The sequence below is a fragment of the Lissotriton vulgaris genome, chromosome 12 (genome assembly GCF_964263255.1).
Source record: "Lissotriton vulgaris chromosome 12, aLisVul1.2, whole genome shotgun sequence".
Taxonomy (NCBI): Eukaryota; Metazoa; Chordata; class Amphibia; order Caudata; family Salamandridae; genus Lissotriton; species Lissotriton vulgaris.
This window is the reverse complement of record NC_141700.1, coordinates 714,855,096-714,874,177: the sequence shown is the minus strand read 5'-3', so window position 1 is coordinate 714,874,177 and position 19,082 is coordinate 714,855,096. Positions and strand designations below refer to the sequence as shown.

Genomic DNA, 19,082 nt, shown 5'->3' with positions numbered 1-19,082 from the left:
TAGTGTTTGGAATAGGTAAAGAATTTTCGATTGAATGGACATTTTGACTGTATTGAGGCGCCCCAACCAGGAGAGTGGGAAGACATTCCAAGCCAGCAGATCAGTAATGACTGAGTTTTTATATTCCTGGCTTGGGAGCAGGTGGATAGATCTGGCATTAAATTAAGGCAGAGGTAACGTACAGAACTGGTTGCCTATTGATAGGGAACAAGGGCTTGCAAGGTCGCAATCTCATCGACTGGAGTCGTAAGGTTAAGGATCCAAGATTTTGTGTGATTTTAAGCCCTGAAGCTGGCTCATAAAACTGAAGCAGAGTATGTACTGATGGATGCGAGTGCAATGGATCAGCCATGGTAAGGAGTAAGTCATCAGTAAAAAGGGCAATCTTATGCTCTATCCCCCCAAGTGTAATTCCACAAATGTCAGGCGACTGGTGTACCATAACAGCATGCATCTCCACTACAAGGGCAAACAATATGTGCGACACAGGGCAGCCCTGCCTGGTACCCCTGAGGATAGAGATGGGCTGCGTGAGTTGGCTATTGACACGCAACCTAGCGAGGGGAGAGATATAAGGAGCCATGATGTGCGCTATCATGCGCGGGCCTAGGCCTACTTTCTGTAAGACAGCATGGAGAAACCCTCAGTCCACCCGGTCAAACTCCTTTACGGCGTCCAGCGAGAGCAGACAGGCCGGGATCCTCCAGTGCTATGCCTTCCCTGCAAGGTGTGCAACTCACCATACGTTGTCTGCTCCTTGGTGTTGTTGAATAAAGCCTACTCCATCCAGCTCGATGAGATTGGGTAAGTGCACGCTAAGTCGTTTAGCCAGAATTTTGTGTGTATAATTTAAGATCTGTATTTAACAAGACAATGGGGCGAAAAGAGGAGCAGAGTGTGTGATCTTTTCCAGGTTTTGGTATTAGGGCTATTTCCGCCATTGTCATAGCTGGGGACGGCCTGACAGTGTCTGTGAAAGAATTAAAAAGGTGTTGCCGATACGTTTGGAGTTGTGGCAAGAAGGTACGATAAAACAAGACTGGGAGCCCATCAGGTCCTGGCGTTTTCCCAAGTGGAAGTTCCTTTAGGGCACCAGTTAGTTCCTCCAGAGTGATTGGTTCCTCCAAAAGCTTGGAGTGATAGTCGCCCAGAGGATCCCAATCGCAAGCGTCCAAAGCTGCGGATATGAGATCTGGGGCGGGCGAATCCCGAGCCTGAAGAGATGCATAGTAATCTTGAAACGTTTGAAGTTTGTCAGCTTCTGTGATAGCCCATGATTAAGGCTCCGTTTTCCGTTTTTACAGATTTTTACAGATAAATACAGACAGAAAACAATGTGTTTTCTGTCTGCATTTATTTTAAAAAATGGATAAATACAGAAAATCTGCTTCTTTTCAGTGACTCTTCGTGCTGTCTTTTCTGAATTTAACCCAACAACTGAGCAGATGGGCAGGGTGGGAAATTGAAAAACAGGATGACATTTCTTTAAATAACTACATTTGTCAACTAACATTTATGGTATAATAATAATATTTGCAGGAGAATGGACTGTTATCTAATATTTGGCAACTTAAATAGCTAAAACAAGACAGACATCAAAGTCTGACTGCACGTCTATCATTTAAATAAATATGGAAATGTACAGTTTTACAACTACATTTATACGCAAAACACCTAATAAATATGGATAAATACAGATAACATGGCCCAAAAAGAAATATGGATAAATACAGACGGAAATGATAAAAAAATAAAAACCATAAAACCGGGAGCCCTACCCATGATTCATCCCCTAATTTTAGTTTTGCGATGTGAGCTTTGGCTGCCCTCATTCGCATGCGACGTGCTAAGACCGTACCCAATCTGTTTCCTCCATCCTAATAGCACTGCTGCAGCGCAAGCAAAGCGCATTCCGCCGTTTGTGTATAATCTAGGGGCGTTCCTGATCTAGTTTCTACAAAGTTATGATTTCACGTGTGAGTTTGGCCTCGTACAGGCGAGCTTCCCGCATCCTAGCAATAGCAAGGAACGTGAGAACACCTCTTATCGTAGTTTAAATGCATCCCACAAAACAGGAAGTGGCGTTTCCGGGAGATCATTAGTTTCAAAATAAGATGTGATGGCAGATTGGAGTTCATCCCTATTCACCGGATCCCTAAGAACGTAGGGCGGTAATCGCCAACTCGTAGGCCGCTTGGGGTGAGCAAAGCGCTCATGAAGGAGTAGTTCCACGTGCTCGTGGTCGGAGATCGATATATCAGAGATGTCCGCAGAGAGGGTGCCCTTAATCAGAGAGTGGGACACAAAGAGAAAATCAATACGAGAGTAAGAGCGGTGCGCATGAGAGTAGTAAGTGTAATCGCAACTCTCAGGGGAGTGATAATGCATCTATAAGGCAGGCAGGCATCTTTAAGGTTTAAAGCGGTAAGAGATTTTTTTGTTGCTGACGACATAGCGCCCACCCCATGAAAAGCACCCCCACTGCGATCCAACGCCGCATCCCATACCAAGTTTAAGTCCCCCCCCCACTATGAGGTCCGTACTCACCAGTATTACATGCTCTCGGAGAATTCCTCGTAGAAAAGTGGCTTGGCCCTCGTTTGTTGCATACACATTGCAGAGGGTGAGTGCGCAATGCCCTCTCCTGACCTCCACATTAAGAAATCTGCCCTCAGAGTCCCGAACTACCATAGTGTCAACCTGTGGAATGCCCGCCCTGCTGAGGATAGCTACGCCTGATGTCTTAGTGACTGCCGAGGACCAGAACTGATGCGGAAAGCGTGAGTGTGATATGAGCTTAACATCATTCCTGAGGAGGTGGGTCTCTTGCAAGAAGATGATGTCAGGGTTTTGCAACAATAGGTACCGCCATATTTGGTGGCGTTTATTAGGGGAATTAAGTCCTTTCACATTAGGGGAAAGAACCTTCAAACAGGGTACGAAGGCCAATGTCTACCCTCCCCCTTCAGCTAAGTATTCAGTGGCAGAAGTTTGTGAACTTGCGGGGGGCCGGGCTCCTACCAGAGACCATGCATGCTGAGGCATAACCTGCATTTGTTGAGCCGATTCACTGCGATCTGTGGTAGGTGGATGACTGGCAAGGCACGTGGCGGTCTACTACGGTCTCAGCCAGATTTGATCATTTTGGGAGTACATGAGCAGGGTGTGGCAAAGAGGCATCCAGACAGCTGGATAGTCGACGCTGGGGGGGATCACCTGTATGGGATAAGTTAATACACCTGTGAGAGGCGGGGCTCTTGCCAGATATCCTGCATGCTGTGATGCAGCCTGCTTTCATTGGACTGGTTTGCTGCAGTCTTTTGCGGGGGAATGCCTGACATGGCGCATCGTGGTCCACCATGGCCCCAGCTAAGCTCAATCCTGTGGGGTTGTGAGAGACGGGGCTCCTGCCAGATACCATGCATGGTGTGGAGGAACCTGCTTTCGTTGGACAGATTTGCTACAGTCTTTTGTGGAGGAACGTCTGGCACGGCGCGTCGTGGTCCACCACGGCCCCAGCTAAGCTCAATCGTGTTGGGGTGCGTGTACAGGGTTTTTCAGTGGGGTATCCAAGTAGCTATGGAGTGGAAGGTGGGAGGGATCTCCCATATGGCGAGGGGTATTTCCTTTGAGGCAGGCAGTGATCATAGAGTCTATTTACTTGATGTCAGCTGTTTGTGAGCTCACGGGTGAGGGGCCTCCTTCTAAGGATTTGATGTGTTGGATTATGTCCTGCTTCTCTTGGGAAGAGCTGCTGCGATCTCTGGAGGAGGGGTGTCGAGTATGGCTCACCAAATTCCATATTAATTGGAATAATTTATTTTTCGGAGTGGGTTGTGGGTTTATAGGGGAATAGGGTGGGAAGTAATTTAATTGTAATTAAGTAATTATTGAAATTATTTCTGTGTATTGATAATTTACTGTTAATTAATCAATAATCCAACGCCGCATCCCATACCAAGTTTAAGTCCCACCCACTATGAGGTCCGTACTCACTAGTATTACATGCTTGCGGAGAATCTGTCGTAGAAAAGCATCTTGGCCCTGGTTTGGCGCATACACATTGCAGAGGGTGAGTGTGCAATGCCCTCTCCTGACCTCCACCTTAAGAAAGCTGCTCTCAGAGTCCCGAACGACCTTAGTGTCACCCTGTGGAATGCCCACCCTGCAGAGGATAGCTACGCCTGATGTCTTAGTGACTGCTGAGGACCAGAACTGATGCGGAAAGCGTGATTGTGACAAGAGCTTAACATCATTCCTGAGGAGGTGGGTCTCTAGCAAGAAGATGATGTCAGGGATTTGCAACAATAGGTACCACCATATTTGGTGGCGTTTTTTAGGGGAATTAAATCCTTTCACATTAATGGAAAGAACCTTCAAATAGGGTACGAAGGCCATAGTTATCCATCGTTGGGTAAAGTCACTGTTTCAAATGGATATGTTGTAGAGCTAGTTAATCCCTGGAGGTTCTCCCAGGTGGTCAGGCGTAAAGGGGATTGGTAGGGAAAGGAAAGAGGAGGGTAGGGTAAATATGAATAAAACAATTCAATAACTGTAACGGCCAACATGGCCAACATTTTCCTAATCCAGTCCAGGGAGTAGCCAGGCACTCCAGCACAGGCAGGCAGAAGATGTCACTCTCCCAGGAATAGGAGTGGGGGTCAGTCATCGCTCTGAAGAGGAGGTCGAAAAGTCATGGACGCATCCCTAGGCTGCCGCCATCATAAAGTAGGTTAAATGCCCAATAAAGCGGCTTCTGGAGTGAAGCAAAAAGGAGAAAGAGGATGCTGCAGTGACAGATTGGTGGGCTAGAGCCCGCCCTTGGGCACAGGGGAGACATTGAGCATGGCGACTAGAGCTGGAGATATTCAAGTAGGTATGGCCACTTATAAACCTGCAAGTGATGAGTCTCTGTCGGGGCATCCTGCGTATTGTAGTATGACCTGCCAGATGCATAGCAATCCGATGCAGTCACTTGTGAGTGAGTGCCCAGCCTAACAGACCTCCTTCCATGATAAATGCAGAGGGGACCCTCGTGAGGCATACAATGGGTATTCAGTGTAGCGACCCAGAATTCAGCTAAGTATTCAGTTGCAGAAGTTTGTGAACTTGCGGGGGGCCAGGCTCCTACCAGAGACCATGCCTGCTGAGGCATAATCTGCATTTGCTGAGCCGATTGACTGCGATCTGTGGTAGGTGGATGTCTGGCAAGGCACATGGCGGTCTACTATGGTCTCAACCAGATTCGATCCTTTGGAAGTACATGTGCATGGTGTGCCAAAGAGGCATCCAGATAGCTGGATAGTCGAAGCTGGGGGGGATCACCTGTATGGCATAAGTTTGTGCACCTGTGAGAGGCGGGGCTCTTGCCAGATATCCTGCATGCTGTGATGTAGTCTGCTTTCGTTGGGCTGGTTTGCTGCAGTTTATTGCGGAGGAATGCCTGACATGGCGCATCGTGGACCACGGCCCCAGCTAAGCTCAATCCTGTGGGGGTGCGTGTACAGGGTTTTTCAGTGAGGTATCCAAGTAGCTATGGAGTCAACAGTGGGAGGGATCTCCCATATGGCGAGGGGTATTTCCTTTGAGGCGGGCAGTGATCATAGAGTCTATTTACTTGATGGCAGCCGTTTGCGAGCTCGAGGGTGAGGGTCCTCCTTTTAAGGGTTTCATGTGTTGGATTATGTCCTGCTTCTCTTGGGAAGAGCTGCTGCGATCTCTGGAGGAGGGGTGTCGAGTATGGCGCACCAAATTCCATATTAATTGTGTTAATTTATTATTTGGAGCGGGTTGTAGGTTTATAGGGGAATAGGGTGGAAAGTAATTTAATTATAATTAAGTAATTATTGAAAATATTTCTGTGTATTGATAATTAATTTACTGTTAATTCATTATTATATGGTAAATAAAATTATTACTATGAATTTTTGGTATTGGAAATTGATTTGTGAATTAATTATTAATAGGCATTTAATTTGTAATAAATAATATTTATTGGTATTTATAGGTAATTAAATATGACATATTTTGTAATTGGTAATTGCTTTTAATACCATTTTTATTGGTATTGATAACGAATTTATTTTATTTAAATAATAAATCATTACTTTCCCTACTGTGTACTCACTGGAGTGGGAATAGTAATGTTTACCCCTACGCTATCCAACACTTTCCCTACAGTTGCACTCTCTGGAGTGGGAATAGTAATTTTTACCCCTACGCTATCCAACAGTTTCCCTACTGTTGCACTCCCTGGAATGGGAATAGTAATTTTTTTACCCCTACGCTATCCAACACTTTCCCTAATGTTGCACTCTCTGGAGTGGGAATAGTAATTTTTACCCCTACGCTATCCAACCCTTTCCCTACTGTTGCACTCACTGGAGTGGGAATAGTCATTTTTACCCCTACGCTATCCAGCACTTTCCCTGCAGTTGCACTTTCTGGAGTGGAAATAGTAAGTTTTACCCCTACGCTATCCATCAGTTTCCCTACTGTTGCACTCACTGGAGTGGGAACAGTAATTTTTACCCCTACGCTATCCAACGCTTTCCCTACTGTTGCGCTCTCTGGAGTGGGAATAGTAATTTTTCCCTCCCGCTCTCCAACACTTCTCTACTGTTACATTTGGTGGAGTTGGAATAGTTAATCATCCTACCCTCTATCCAACACTTTCTCTACTGTTGCACTCACTGGAGTGGGAATAGTAATTTTTACCCTTGCGCTATTTATCACTTTCCCTTCTGTTGCACTCACTGGAGTGGGAATAATATTTTTTACCCTCCGCTAATCAATGCTTTCCCTACTGTTGCACTCACTGGAGTGGGAATAGTAACTTTTACCCTCCCGCTATCCAATGCTTTCCCTACTGTTGCACTCACTGGAGTGGGAATAGTAATGTTTGCCCTCCCGCTATACAACGCTTTCTCTACAGTTGCACTCACTGGAGTGGGAATATAATTTTTTACCCTTCCGCTATCCAACGCTTTCCCTACTGTTGCACTCACTGGAGTTGGAATAATAATTTTTACCCTCCCGCTATCCAACACTTCCCCTACCGTTGTACTCACTGGACTGGGAATAGTAAGTTGTACCTACCCACTATCTAACGCTTTCCCTACTGCTGGACTTAACGGAGTGGGAATAGTAATTTTTACCCTGCCACTATCCAGCACTTTACCTACTCTTGCACTCAGTGGAGTGGGAATAGTAAATTTTACCCTGCTGCTATCCTACGCTAAAAATATTGAATATTTGTTCAATAATATTAAGTTAATATACATATATGTATTAAAAAATAAAATTGCATGTTCCTTTTTATTCTTAAAGAACATTAAGTATTTATACATTTTAAAGTTATTTATTTACGTTTAACTATGTTTTACCTAATTATATTTATTATTTCTTTAATTGTACATTACTTTTAAGACATTTAAAAATGCAATATTTTAACAAACTATATTATTTACAACGATATGTTGGATTCAATATTTTTGTACTTACCTGTTTGTAGATAGGATTTCGATATTCTGGTGTTCTATATTTTGTCAGCGATATTCTGGCAGGTTGATATTTTGACCATCGATATATTCTGTCACTGATTTGTGTACAGTAAGGCACTAAAGCAGAGAGATCACTGAGAAGACTGCTTTCATTTGTGGTTGAGTAGATGAACACTTGCTGTCTATTTCTCTTGCCATGTACTGTGGAAGAAGTTGACTTTCTGCTAAAAGATGGCACAAGCAGCTCATGAGCTGGCACTGCACATATGTCTTCTGCCAACTCTCTGGAAAATATCACCAGCTTGCCACAAACCCACAAGCAGATCATAAGCTGGTGTTCCCTTCAGCATCCTATGTGATCTACCAAGTACTCATGAAGGTATTGCACTACTGCTAGAAACCATAGTCCCAACTCAGAAGCAGGCACTGCATGCTCCTCTGCACCTTCCACAGCAATCTGTTTGAGGCGCATTAATCTGACCTGTCTACAAGAAGGCTGTCAGGGTGTGGGTCCACTTAGACCTCAACACCAAGATGATCATGGGAAGACTGGAGACCCCAGCATCAATAAAGACAGCCCATAGGCTAATTTTCTCCTGCTGAAAGTCTCAGTGGACACATCTTATCACTGTCAGTACCCACTACCGATCCTACAGCATTAGTGCACCACGGTCCCTTGAACCTCCATGCACTGCTACTTCATGCCTACCGTAGCTTGTCACTGTGCAGACTCTCAAGGTTCCACTGGTGAACGTTGCAGACTGGTCCCCGCATTTATCTGGAGACACAGAGAACCTCATGGTGTCCTTGGAAGACAAGTACCCACCTTTAGTGGGCGGTGTAATACATTAGGACTAACCTGAGTCCACCACATCTGACTAGAGGCCACTTCCCACCCGCCTTTAATGTTCACGTAGCAGGATTGTTGAGGGGAGTATGATGACACATTTTTGCTATTGAAGCACTGCTGCTTTGACATCTCTGCTGATCATCACTGGTGTCTCAAATAAGTGAAGTAAACCTAGCAATACCATCTACACATTCACAAAACACCAAATACATTTCACACTAACATTCTGCTCATACACACATGCATCCAACCACTAATTCCATGTATTGCCTATAATCCCACATTCCATGCCAGACACTCACAACACCTTACTCAGATTCCAGCTGCATGCCACACCCACCATGTTCTCACATTCAGTTATAGTGCCAGCTTCCTTCTCCATCCAATAACTTGCTATCTGCTCACCATTGTCTACTATTCCCCTAATTCGCAATATTCTCTGATCCCTATTGGCAAAGCAAATGATTTTCTTATAACTCAAAATTCAAGCCATACATAATAGTTCATATTTTTCATTCTCATGGGTACCTAAAAAGACAGAGCAGAGGAAAGAAGACTGCTCTTACTGTCGGAATGATTATACACCATACATACTTTCTTCAAGCCCCCAGTATAAATAAAGATTGTATAATTACATGTGACTGTTAATGCACTCCTAAATCAGTACAAAGGTGTGGGATCTAGAGCCACATTTTCCATGGCATATATATGAATTAAAGTTGTTTTCCCATGAGCCTCCACTCCTTAGAGAACAAACCCAGTGGAGTTTTCTAGCCGGAAGAGCCATACACATAGCTTTGGCCTTAACAGAATCTGACAAACCTGTTGAGAACACAAGCAGGCTTTAAATGAGGAGTTGTATCATTACTTACTTTCTTATGCCTACTACCCCTTCTGGGGTATGGGCCATCAGCCAGGACTCTCCAGCCACCTCTGTCCTGGGCGCTTTTCTTTCAGTTTGACTCCAGATTCTATGGCAGCATTTCTAACTCCTTGATCATGAAGAAATCATGAAACGATGATAGGTCACACCCTCAGCAAGCCCAATTCACCAGGCAAACCCTGAACTGAAACCGTCAAAGGAAAAGAAAAGGAGGAAGGCCAAGGAACACTTGGCACTGAGTCCTTGAGGCTGCCTGCAAGGAGATGAGTTACATCTGGAGTCAAACTGAAAGAAAAGCGCCTTCATCAGCTTTAGCTTGGCCATGCAAAGATGATAGTCTGATCCCATGTCCACTCCTCTCATCATTCTTCCATCTTGAAGGGACCTCCTGAACTTCATGGTAACGCAGACATAGTTGATCTGGTTCCCTGTTGAATGGTCTTGTGACATGTGTGTTCTTTTGTGTGGGAATACACTATCGCCTATCACCATACTGTTCAGGGCACAGAGATCTGAGAGCCTTTCACCATTCTCATTCATGTAGCAAAGGCCATGTTAGCGCATGACGTCTTCGTACACAGTGTTGTTGCTTCCAATCTTGGCATTGAGTTGCCCCATCAGTACAGAGACATCTCTCTCAAGCTTTTCTCTAGGCTAGACTGGAGACTGCTGTAAAATTGTTTTTTTCCTCCTCTTTGTTGCCATTTGTAGGTGCATAGTTTGGATAACATTCATGTTGATTCTCTTTTACTTTGTGAGGAAGGTCACTGTGATGGTTCTGGGACCGTGGGCTTCCCATCGTTTCAGAGCTCTGTTGGCTGCTGGTGTTACAATCAGTGCTACTTCCTGAATATGTCCAGAATAAAGCAGCATTCCCCCTGAAGCCAATCTTTTCTGTCTGGATTATGACAATCTGTTCCCACTAATGCCAAGCAGTACAGGGTTGTATTTTTTTTATCTCAACTGCCTCTTGGGCTGTCTTGCCTGTTTCTTTTTTGATCCTCATGTAACACGTTCCAATGGGAATGGTCTTGGTCGAATGCAGGTGGATTGACTTTGCAGCTTTTGAGGATCGCTGGCTTTTTTACCACAAGGTGTCATAACTCTTAGTGAAGAAGATTCCTCGCTCCCAAGGCTGGATGTTTTTTGGATGAGATTTCTGTATCTAGAATTTTATTATATGGTGGAGTAGCTAGTCCCACACATAACCCCTCCTCCTATCGCAGCTGGGCTTGGGGCTGGCAATAGCAGATTTAGTTGTATCCTGAATCTGCCTAAATCAGTTTGCACACATCCTAATATTGTATAAGTAATTTTTGTTTTGTTCCAATATGATGCATATTAATGGACTCAGGATTACCACAATGATTATCAGTAAGTCAGCTGTTTTGAATGCTATTAAAATGTATATATTTTAAACTTTAAATATTGCTCATCACACATCTCTAACACATTAGTTTATTAAATTCTCTCCTTTCCTTTCAGCATTATATAGCTAGGTTCTGAATGATCTAATACACCTGGTATATTTGATGGTCTTCTGTATCATATCCCAAGAGGCAGTGTGGGCCCCAGGATCTGGTTTCTACCTTTATCCCTTCTAGATTTGAAATAGTTTATGTATATTTTTCCTATTGCATCTCTATCGAGCCGAGCCGTCAGAGGCACCGCTTACTTTGAGCTCTGTGTTGTGTGTATAGCAAAGTTTGACTGAAAACAATGCCTTCATTTAAAGGATTTGGAAGTACAAGTTACATTCCAAAATTTTTACATTCGGAAACTGGAGGTCTAGCAAGGCCATTCTGCTGGAAAAGGTTTATCTCATAACTGATCTACAACACTAAGTTGTTCAGAAGTGGAAAATACTGCATGCAGCAAACATGTGCACAGAGAAAAAATTATTTTATGAACTGTGACGCTTCCATTACTCTTAATGGCTAGCTACATGTTTTAATGGATGACCACAATGTGCCTTTGTAGATTCCCCAAGGACAATGTATTCAAACTGGAGAGTATTCTTAAGTTAAACCATAAACTAAAAGGTTTGTCAACCAGACCTCCTTCTTGTTGTCCAAGTCTCCCAGATTTTCAAAGATACACTGACTGGTCACATGGCGCTACTATCACAGCGTATGCTCTGAATGGTCTCCTTTGCCTATAATTTGATGTACTCCTCCTAGCTGCGAAAAGGACCCTTTAAGTGTCACTCTAGTCGTGCACAATCTCCTACAATTACAACTGATGTGGCTTGGAGAAGCTCTGGTAAATTTTGTAAAGAATGATGGTGTTACCACTGACTGGTTTGAGAGGAATTCCCTCATGAAGGCTTATGTTGGGGACTCTCCGGCAATGTATGCCCACAGTAGGATAGAAGTGCAAGAATGCATCGGAGCCTGTATAGGATATATGAAAGAATGAGTCAAATCGCCTTGCACAATTCTGTAAAACAGTCCATAAGCAATGAGGTCTCATAAACCACCCTATCAAAAGTACTGTGACCCTATATTGCAGTTACTTGTACTACCCTGCATGTTTAGGATATATATTAACATTCTGTTCTGGTCCTCCAAGTGCTATTCCCATCCCTAAGAGTGCACCAAGTGTCCTCACACTAGAAATGTTTGAGTGTCAACTATAGATATACAGATATTTCTCCATGGAGGATGCAGTTACTCACAACCAGGTCATTGAAACGTTACTCACCAGGATGTGACCTAGTTGTGGGATTGCCAATAATATAATGCAGGGCTCCTGATTGGAATACTCGGTTTTCAGAAGTTAGTAGACAGATGACAACAAAAACTGATGTGCAGGAAAGAGCTTTGGCAGGGTCCAAAGCCAGGGTGCTCGGATTCAGAGACACACTGTGAACTGTCTCTGGCACCTGCTGCCACCTCTTGATTCTTTTCAGCTTACCATAATGTTTCCAGCTCCAGTCTCCAGCTGTTTACCTTTCTCCCCTTACTCTTTGCTTCTCCCTCTTATCTCACACCACTCCCTGACCTGGCTTCCTCTTCCAATGATATAAAGGAGCTCAGGATTGGCCTAGGTAATTAAGGAAAGAAGGAAATGGGTGGGACACTTCTCTAAGGTAAACATCTGGGTCCTCTCCAAGCATATGACAGCTTTAGAGCACACTAGTGCTTTCACGGTATTTCAAAACACAATCAATAGGTCTCCAGAGCGGACTGAAGGCTCTATAGTCTTTCAGGATGATATTGTAGTAATTAATGAAAATAAAGAAACATGATTGAATTCTGGAATTCGTTTTTCAGGCATTACAGTGAGAGGTTAGACTTTAAAATGTAAGAAATATAATTTCCTATTGTCCAGTGGGCTGTTGTGTGGTCGTACCATCTCTATCTCTATCTCTAACCCAAGGATGGTCATGTTTGAAAGATACCGGAAGCACCAGAGCCTATGACCAGGGTGCAAGTGATTTTTATTTTGAGTTTTACCCTAAATTTTGAGAGGACTCTTCTACAAAGATTAAACCATTGAGCATTGCTGAGAAAGAATGTAAAGATTTTATAGAGAGTAGATCAGAGAAAGGTGTTCAGCATACTCAGAATAAACATTTTTCATACTACTTGTCTTAAACTGTATAAGGTGGAGTGGAGGTCATTGAGGTGCTGATTGGAGCACTGAGAGTGACAGGGCATCCATGTGGAGTTGGAGTAGAGTGCAGCTATCAATAATCATTGAGAGAACAACTAGCTTCATCTTGTGGGGAGAGCTATGTGCAGTGAGCTGTATGCCTTGGCTTGGGAACTTCTTCCACAGAAGGGGCAGAGGATAAAGTGAACAACAGAATGAAAAATCTTGTGGTGGATTGACTCCCCATGGGTCAGTATGTGATCAAAATGAGGGGGAGAAGAAGCACACGTTATAGGAAGATGGCATTGATTTATGGTTAGAACACACTGCTGTAGGCCTAAGATAATTTGTACCTTTGTCCTGTGCTTTATGCTTTCATTTTGAGTTGTTAGCTTTCCTTCATGTTTTTAAAAGGGGGAAAGTGTGTGGCAACTGGAACTGTGCATCATTTTACAGATATGGATAAAATCTCAATAGGGATACATATCTAAGTGGTTGACAGAATGTTGGAAGTGCAATGGAATGCTATGTGGGGAATGTGAAGGTTGGGCTGTGAACTGGGCAGCTGTAATGAGCTGGTGGTTAAGGGTTTAACACTTCATCTATCTTGTGGTGTACCTGTTGTGCCTTATACTGCGAAAAATCAATTTACAGAATAAATGTATCTAGATCGGCCTTTGGTCTTTCATCTCAATGGATTTCCTCGCAATGCTAGTAGGTCCCTGTATTAAGTGTGAATGTGAGAGGAACATGGAGGCTGCAGTGAGGCAAGACATTGTACTGCGTTAACTGTGTATGAAAAATGGAAAGACAAGAATGCTTATGAACAAGTTCACCTAATCAATCTTTCAAAGCTAAGCTGAAAAATTAGTGCCTGCTCTTGATGAAGTATGCTTGTGGAGTATACCTATGTATCGAGTGGAGGAGTGATCAGTGTGTGATCTATTTTAAAGCCACCAACACTTCAAACTTGAAAATGCACCCTCAAAAACGATTTTATGTGTATCAATCTCCATTTAGGAGCCACAAAGGGTACTTTATGTTAAACCCTAGCAGACCACCATTCCTGTGATGACTACAAATCAGAATGAGCCACAATTTGCAACCTACCATCTTTTTTATTCAGGAGGTCCTAATCAGAATGTTATTAACTGACATTAAAACGTATGTTAGGTCATAATATTCTTTAATGATTACGAAGGTCTGGTTGCAAATTGTAACCTATTTTGGTTTCCAATGATTATTTTGTATATTGGGCTGTTGGTGTGCAGCCATATGGCTATAGATAGATAGTAAGTGGTCATTGCGCTGGAGCACATAGTAAGTAGGCGTTTCCATGCTCGCTGCTTAAACACCAAGTTCCAGCAGGCACTTAAAAAAATAAAAGCCTTTCTTCCAAGAAAAGGGTGCTAGTGTGATTTGCCTATGCAATGTAGCACTGGTTGAATTGGCTTGATGAGGAAAACACTAAAGGGCACAAATCATGTGAGCCAAGATTGAGACAATGATTTTCAATCATGTTGCCTAAAAAGGGTTAACAAGTGGAAGTGAGCATTACCTTTCAAGATGAAATGGTGGATTTCTTGAGAGGATCTCGTTTTTGTGGGTTCTGCTGAAGGCATTGGGAGCTTTAGGAGACCAGCAGGTTGTGTGGACCTCTGTGACTCATCTCAGAGAGAAATGAGATATATTAACCAGTAAAGAGCTGAGGCAGCAGCACAGGCCCCTTTCAAGTGAGGAGGAAGTGTTCTTCCCTTCCTGAGCTTTAATTCAGCAGCATTGGTTCTAGAGTAAGTACAGGCGTTATGAGCACATTGGCTCCCTAAACCTGAGTGGTAGGTCATAATATTAAATATAAGGGACCCCCTTGGAAAGGACCCAACACAAACTATTGCCATATAGCTGGCACAAATGCATGGTGAATAAATGTTAAATGAATACTGATTGCTTTTACTGAAGTAACCGGTACAGCTTCATCTTCATTGGCCTGGAGGTGTTCTTCATGCTCTTTCACCCATTCATTCTACTCTATTTTCTGTTGTTCTTAGCTATGTGTCTAGTATTGTTGACTACTACTATAAGAGTGACGAGAGCATCCAGACGGACCCCGAGCTTCAAGCATGGGTATTGGAGATCTTCAAAGAAGGCTTCCTGGAGAGGAAATCCTCAGGTATGATTGGTTGAACCCCATACACATTCTTCTGAAGGATTTTGGCTTCACGACCGAACCACAAGGCATTGTGCCAATCCACAAAATTAAAAAACGTACATGCTTGAAGTGCCATATGAGGTTCCGGAATAACACGTTTTTGACATTGTTTGGCATTTAGAATCAACCTGGACAATTTCACTGTATACTGCCTTTTGCTAAACAGAGCAATAAAATGAAAAATTGTGTTTTTGAACTCAAGCGTCTCAATGCTACTTTAAAAATTTTCAGAGCACTAGAATTCGGGAAGACATGTCTAACAGTTCCAGGAACGGACTTGGAACAGTGCTTAATTTGAGCAGGTGGTTTCCAGTGCTCGACACTGTCACTTATCAGCACTGGCACTTATGACAGTCTGCCACATGGTGGCGCTGTCTGCCTCATTTACATATGAGCACAATAACAGCTGTTTATTAATTCAATTTACATTGACAATGTCTAATGACTAATTCCTGCCTCCCAAGCCTCTCTTATTGCTTTGGGGGCCTAGAATAGTATAAATGGTTACACTTGTAAAGAGTGAACTGGTTAGTTGTAATGTCGGCCCTGTCTTTGGCACCGCTGGCAGGGGCAACGGATGGTGCAAGCTGTAGTGTCCTCCTAACAAGGGCCCTGGCACTAATTATTTTACAAATTAAGCACTGATTTGGAATGTAGTACTCTATTGAGAATCAGTAGAAACTTTGCCAGAAATTAATAATCTATAGACCTACCTCTGAAAGCACACAACTGAAAGCCTACCATTATTTTCTTGGGCTTCTGTTTTTCATATGACATAGGTTCGAACACCGTGCAACATGTTATCATCATCATATATACTTTATTCAGCTAATAGAGCCATAAAAGGTACCACAATACAATTAAAAATACAAATAGTACAAAAGATGCAGCCATATAAACAATACAAAATATAATACAGACATCCTAAACCTACAGTGGAAGCAGTGCCACTCCGTACCAAATGAGGGAAGAGTCACATATATGTACATTTCTGCATGCATACAGGCTTACGGAGCTCCAAAACATCATCAAAGAGTGGATAGAGTCACATTTTGGCCCCATAGCCCATTTTAGATTATATTGCCAATTCTTTCAAGGACTCCTGTATTGTAGTTAAAAATATTCGTATTGCATTTACAACATTTAAAAATCATATATTTATGAACAGACTAAGAGCTTGATCCCTACTAGTAATTGTATAAGTATTAAAAAGAGGTTTAAAAATCCTTTTGTTCTTCTAGAAACCACAAACAGTCCAGCAAAATATGTGGGTCACTGTATTTTACCTTTATTTCACATGTACACAGACCCTTTTCATTTCTTATTGTAGTTTCCATCTTCCTGTCTTCAGTACATGGGTTCAGGCCAACTCTAAATTGCAATACCACATTTAAGCTTAGAACCTGGCATGGTCTCGATGTAGGGGAACATATGATAATTTCTCCACCCATTTACCAAGAACTGGATGGACGATTGCTCCTCAGATAACATACGTCTTCTTCTCAAGCCTTTGTTTTAATATTAGCATCTAGCATCAGTTTGGGGATCTACTGCCCTAGCTTCCATTGGTCTGGTTCTAGAGAAACATTAACGCACATCTTACCTAGCATAGGTCTAACCATGGATGCCCAATTAAGTTTGCTTTCCTCTATTTCTCTTTTATAAAGGTGTAATACTTTGGTGATACCTTCTCCACTTAATTTCTCCCAGAAGTTCAATGTAGCTTGCAGTCCTTGAAAGTTCCAGACTGTACATTGACATTCAACTCTCACTGCCTGGTTCATAGTTAATAGTGGGAGAGCAAATAGCTGTTTCACACATTTACCCTCCCCTAAATTCCAATACAATTTACCACCTGACGATAGAACCTCTACTCCAATTTGGAATTGTGGGAGGACCATTGTATTGAAAACTGATAGAATTGGCCGCAGAGAAAGAGCTCCATACTTCCACTTGAATTGTTTAAGGCCCCAAACTGAGGAAAGAGCCTTTGCTTTTTGTGATTGTTTGTGGTCCCTTCAGTTTAGCTTGCTATCGAACTACATACCCAAGTATATGTATCTGTCCATCACCTCAACTCTGACCTCTCCCAATTGCCAGTTGAAGGAACCCTTTCTTTTCCCAAGCAACAATATTTTAGTCTTTCCTAAATTAACCGTGAGGCATTTCTTTAAAAAATAATCATAAAAAGTTTTTTTTTGCAAAGGCAGCTCTGTCATGTCCGTTATCATTAGATCATCAGTGTATAGCAGACATGGAATATGGGTTGCCCTCATCTTATGGCTAGCCCCACCAGCCTTACGTAATGTATACCAGTTGGGCCAGGACACAACCCTGCCGTAATCCATTATTTATCTATATTTTCTAATATAGTGTCCCAATGGTATCCAAGAATACCCTGGTCCAATTCAGCGAATGCATTTCCTGAATTAGTGAGAGTACTATTTTATTGATTCCAAGCTTCACCAACATATTCCACAATAGTCTACATTCTACTAAATCAAAGGCGGCTCCGAAATCGACAAAACAGCAGAACGATCTACCTCGCAATTCAATAGCCTTTTTTGCCATTGCCCATAAACTAAGGCAATGGTCTATTGTTGAGTGCCCCTCTTTGAACCCGCCTTGCTCTATCAGTATCAAGCTATTCTGTTCTACCCAGGTCTTCAAAACGGATTAATGACAAAATATAGAATGACAAAATATCGGCCTACCAAAATATAGTGGACAAAATATAGAATGCAAAAATATTGAATCAAAAATATAGTTGTAAAAAATATAGTTAGTCTAAATATCGAATTTTATTAAATGTCTTAAAAGTAATTCAAAATTAATGAAATAATAAATATAATTAACTAAAACTTACTTAAATATACTTAAATAACCTTAAAATGAATAAATATGTATTGTAAGTAAAAAAACATACAATTTTATTTTTTAATACATATATATGTATTAACGTAATATTAATAAAAAATATCAAATATTTTTACCATAGGATAGTGGGAGGGTAAAATGTACTATTACCACTCCAGTGAGTGCATCAGTACGTAAAGCGTTGGATAGCGTAGGGGTAAAAATTACTATTCCCACTCCAGTGAGTGCAACAGTAGGGAAAGCGTTGGATAGCGTAGGGGTAAAAATTACTATTCCCACCCCAGTGAGTTTAACAGTAGGAAAAGTAATGATTTAATATATTAATACAAATAAATTAAATATCAATACCAATAAAATATTAATAAACATAATTACCAATGTAATATTATGTAATAATTAATCAGTTAGAAATACAAATAAATATTAGTTATTACAAATTAATTACCTACTCATAATTAATTAATAACTAATTAATTTTCAATAACAAAAACTAATAAGAATACAAATTAATACCAATTAATAAATAATTAATAGTAAATTAATTATCCATACACAAAAAGTATTTTTAATATGTTTTTAATTACAATTAAATTACTTTCCACCCAATTTCCCCATAAACCCACAATCCGCTACGGAAAATAAATTGACACCATTATCATAATTATCAATTAATCCATTAATACAAATTATTTACCAATTAATACAAATTAATTACCAATTAAAAATTAATTAACAATAAATTAAAAATCAATACCGATAAAAAAAAATACTTAATGATAATTAAATAACTTCCCAACCTATTCCCCTAAAAATCCACAAACTGCTATGGAAAATAAATTAATACAATTAACATAATTATCAATTATTAATTAATACAAATTAATTACCAATGAAAAATTAATTAACAATAAATTAAAAATCAATACAGATTAAAAAATGCATTTACTTAATGACAATTAAATTACTTCCCACCATATTCCCCTAAAAACCCACAATGTGCTATGGAAAATGAATGTATACAATTAACATAATTATCAATTAATCAATTAATACTAATTAATTACCAATTAAAAATTAATTAACAATAAATTCTAAATGAATACCAATAAATAAATACAAATATTTAATTCAATATAATTAAATTACTTCCCACCCTATTCTCCT

The 19,082-nt window shown here is 41.3% G+C and overlaps 1 protein-coding gene across 1 annotated transcript in view; it reads left to right on the top strand.

The window, feature by feature from the left end:
• Positions 1-19,082, top strand: part of LOC147678096 (hydroperoxide isomerase ALOXE3-like) — a 436,539-nt gene that overhangs the window by 320,285 nt on the left and 97,172 nt on the right. Inside the window, exon 11 of the mRNA XM_086945960.1 lies at positions 14,881-15,002. Within this exon, the coding sequence (XP_086802086.1) occupies positions 14,881-15,002 (122 nt within the window). The remainder of the gene's footprint in view (positions 1-14,880; positions 15,003-19,082) is intronic.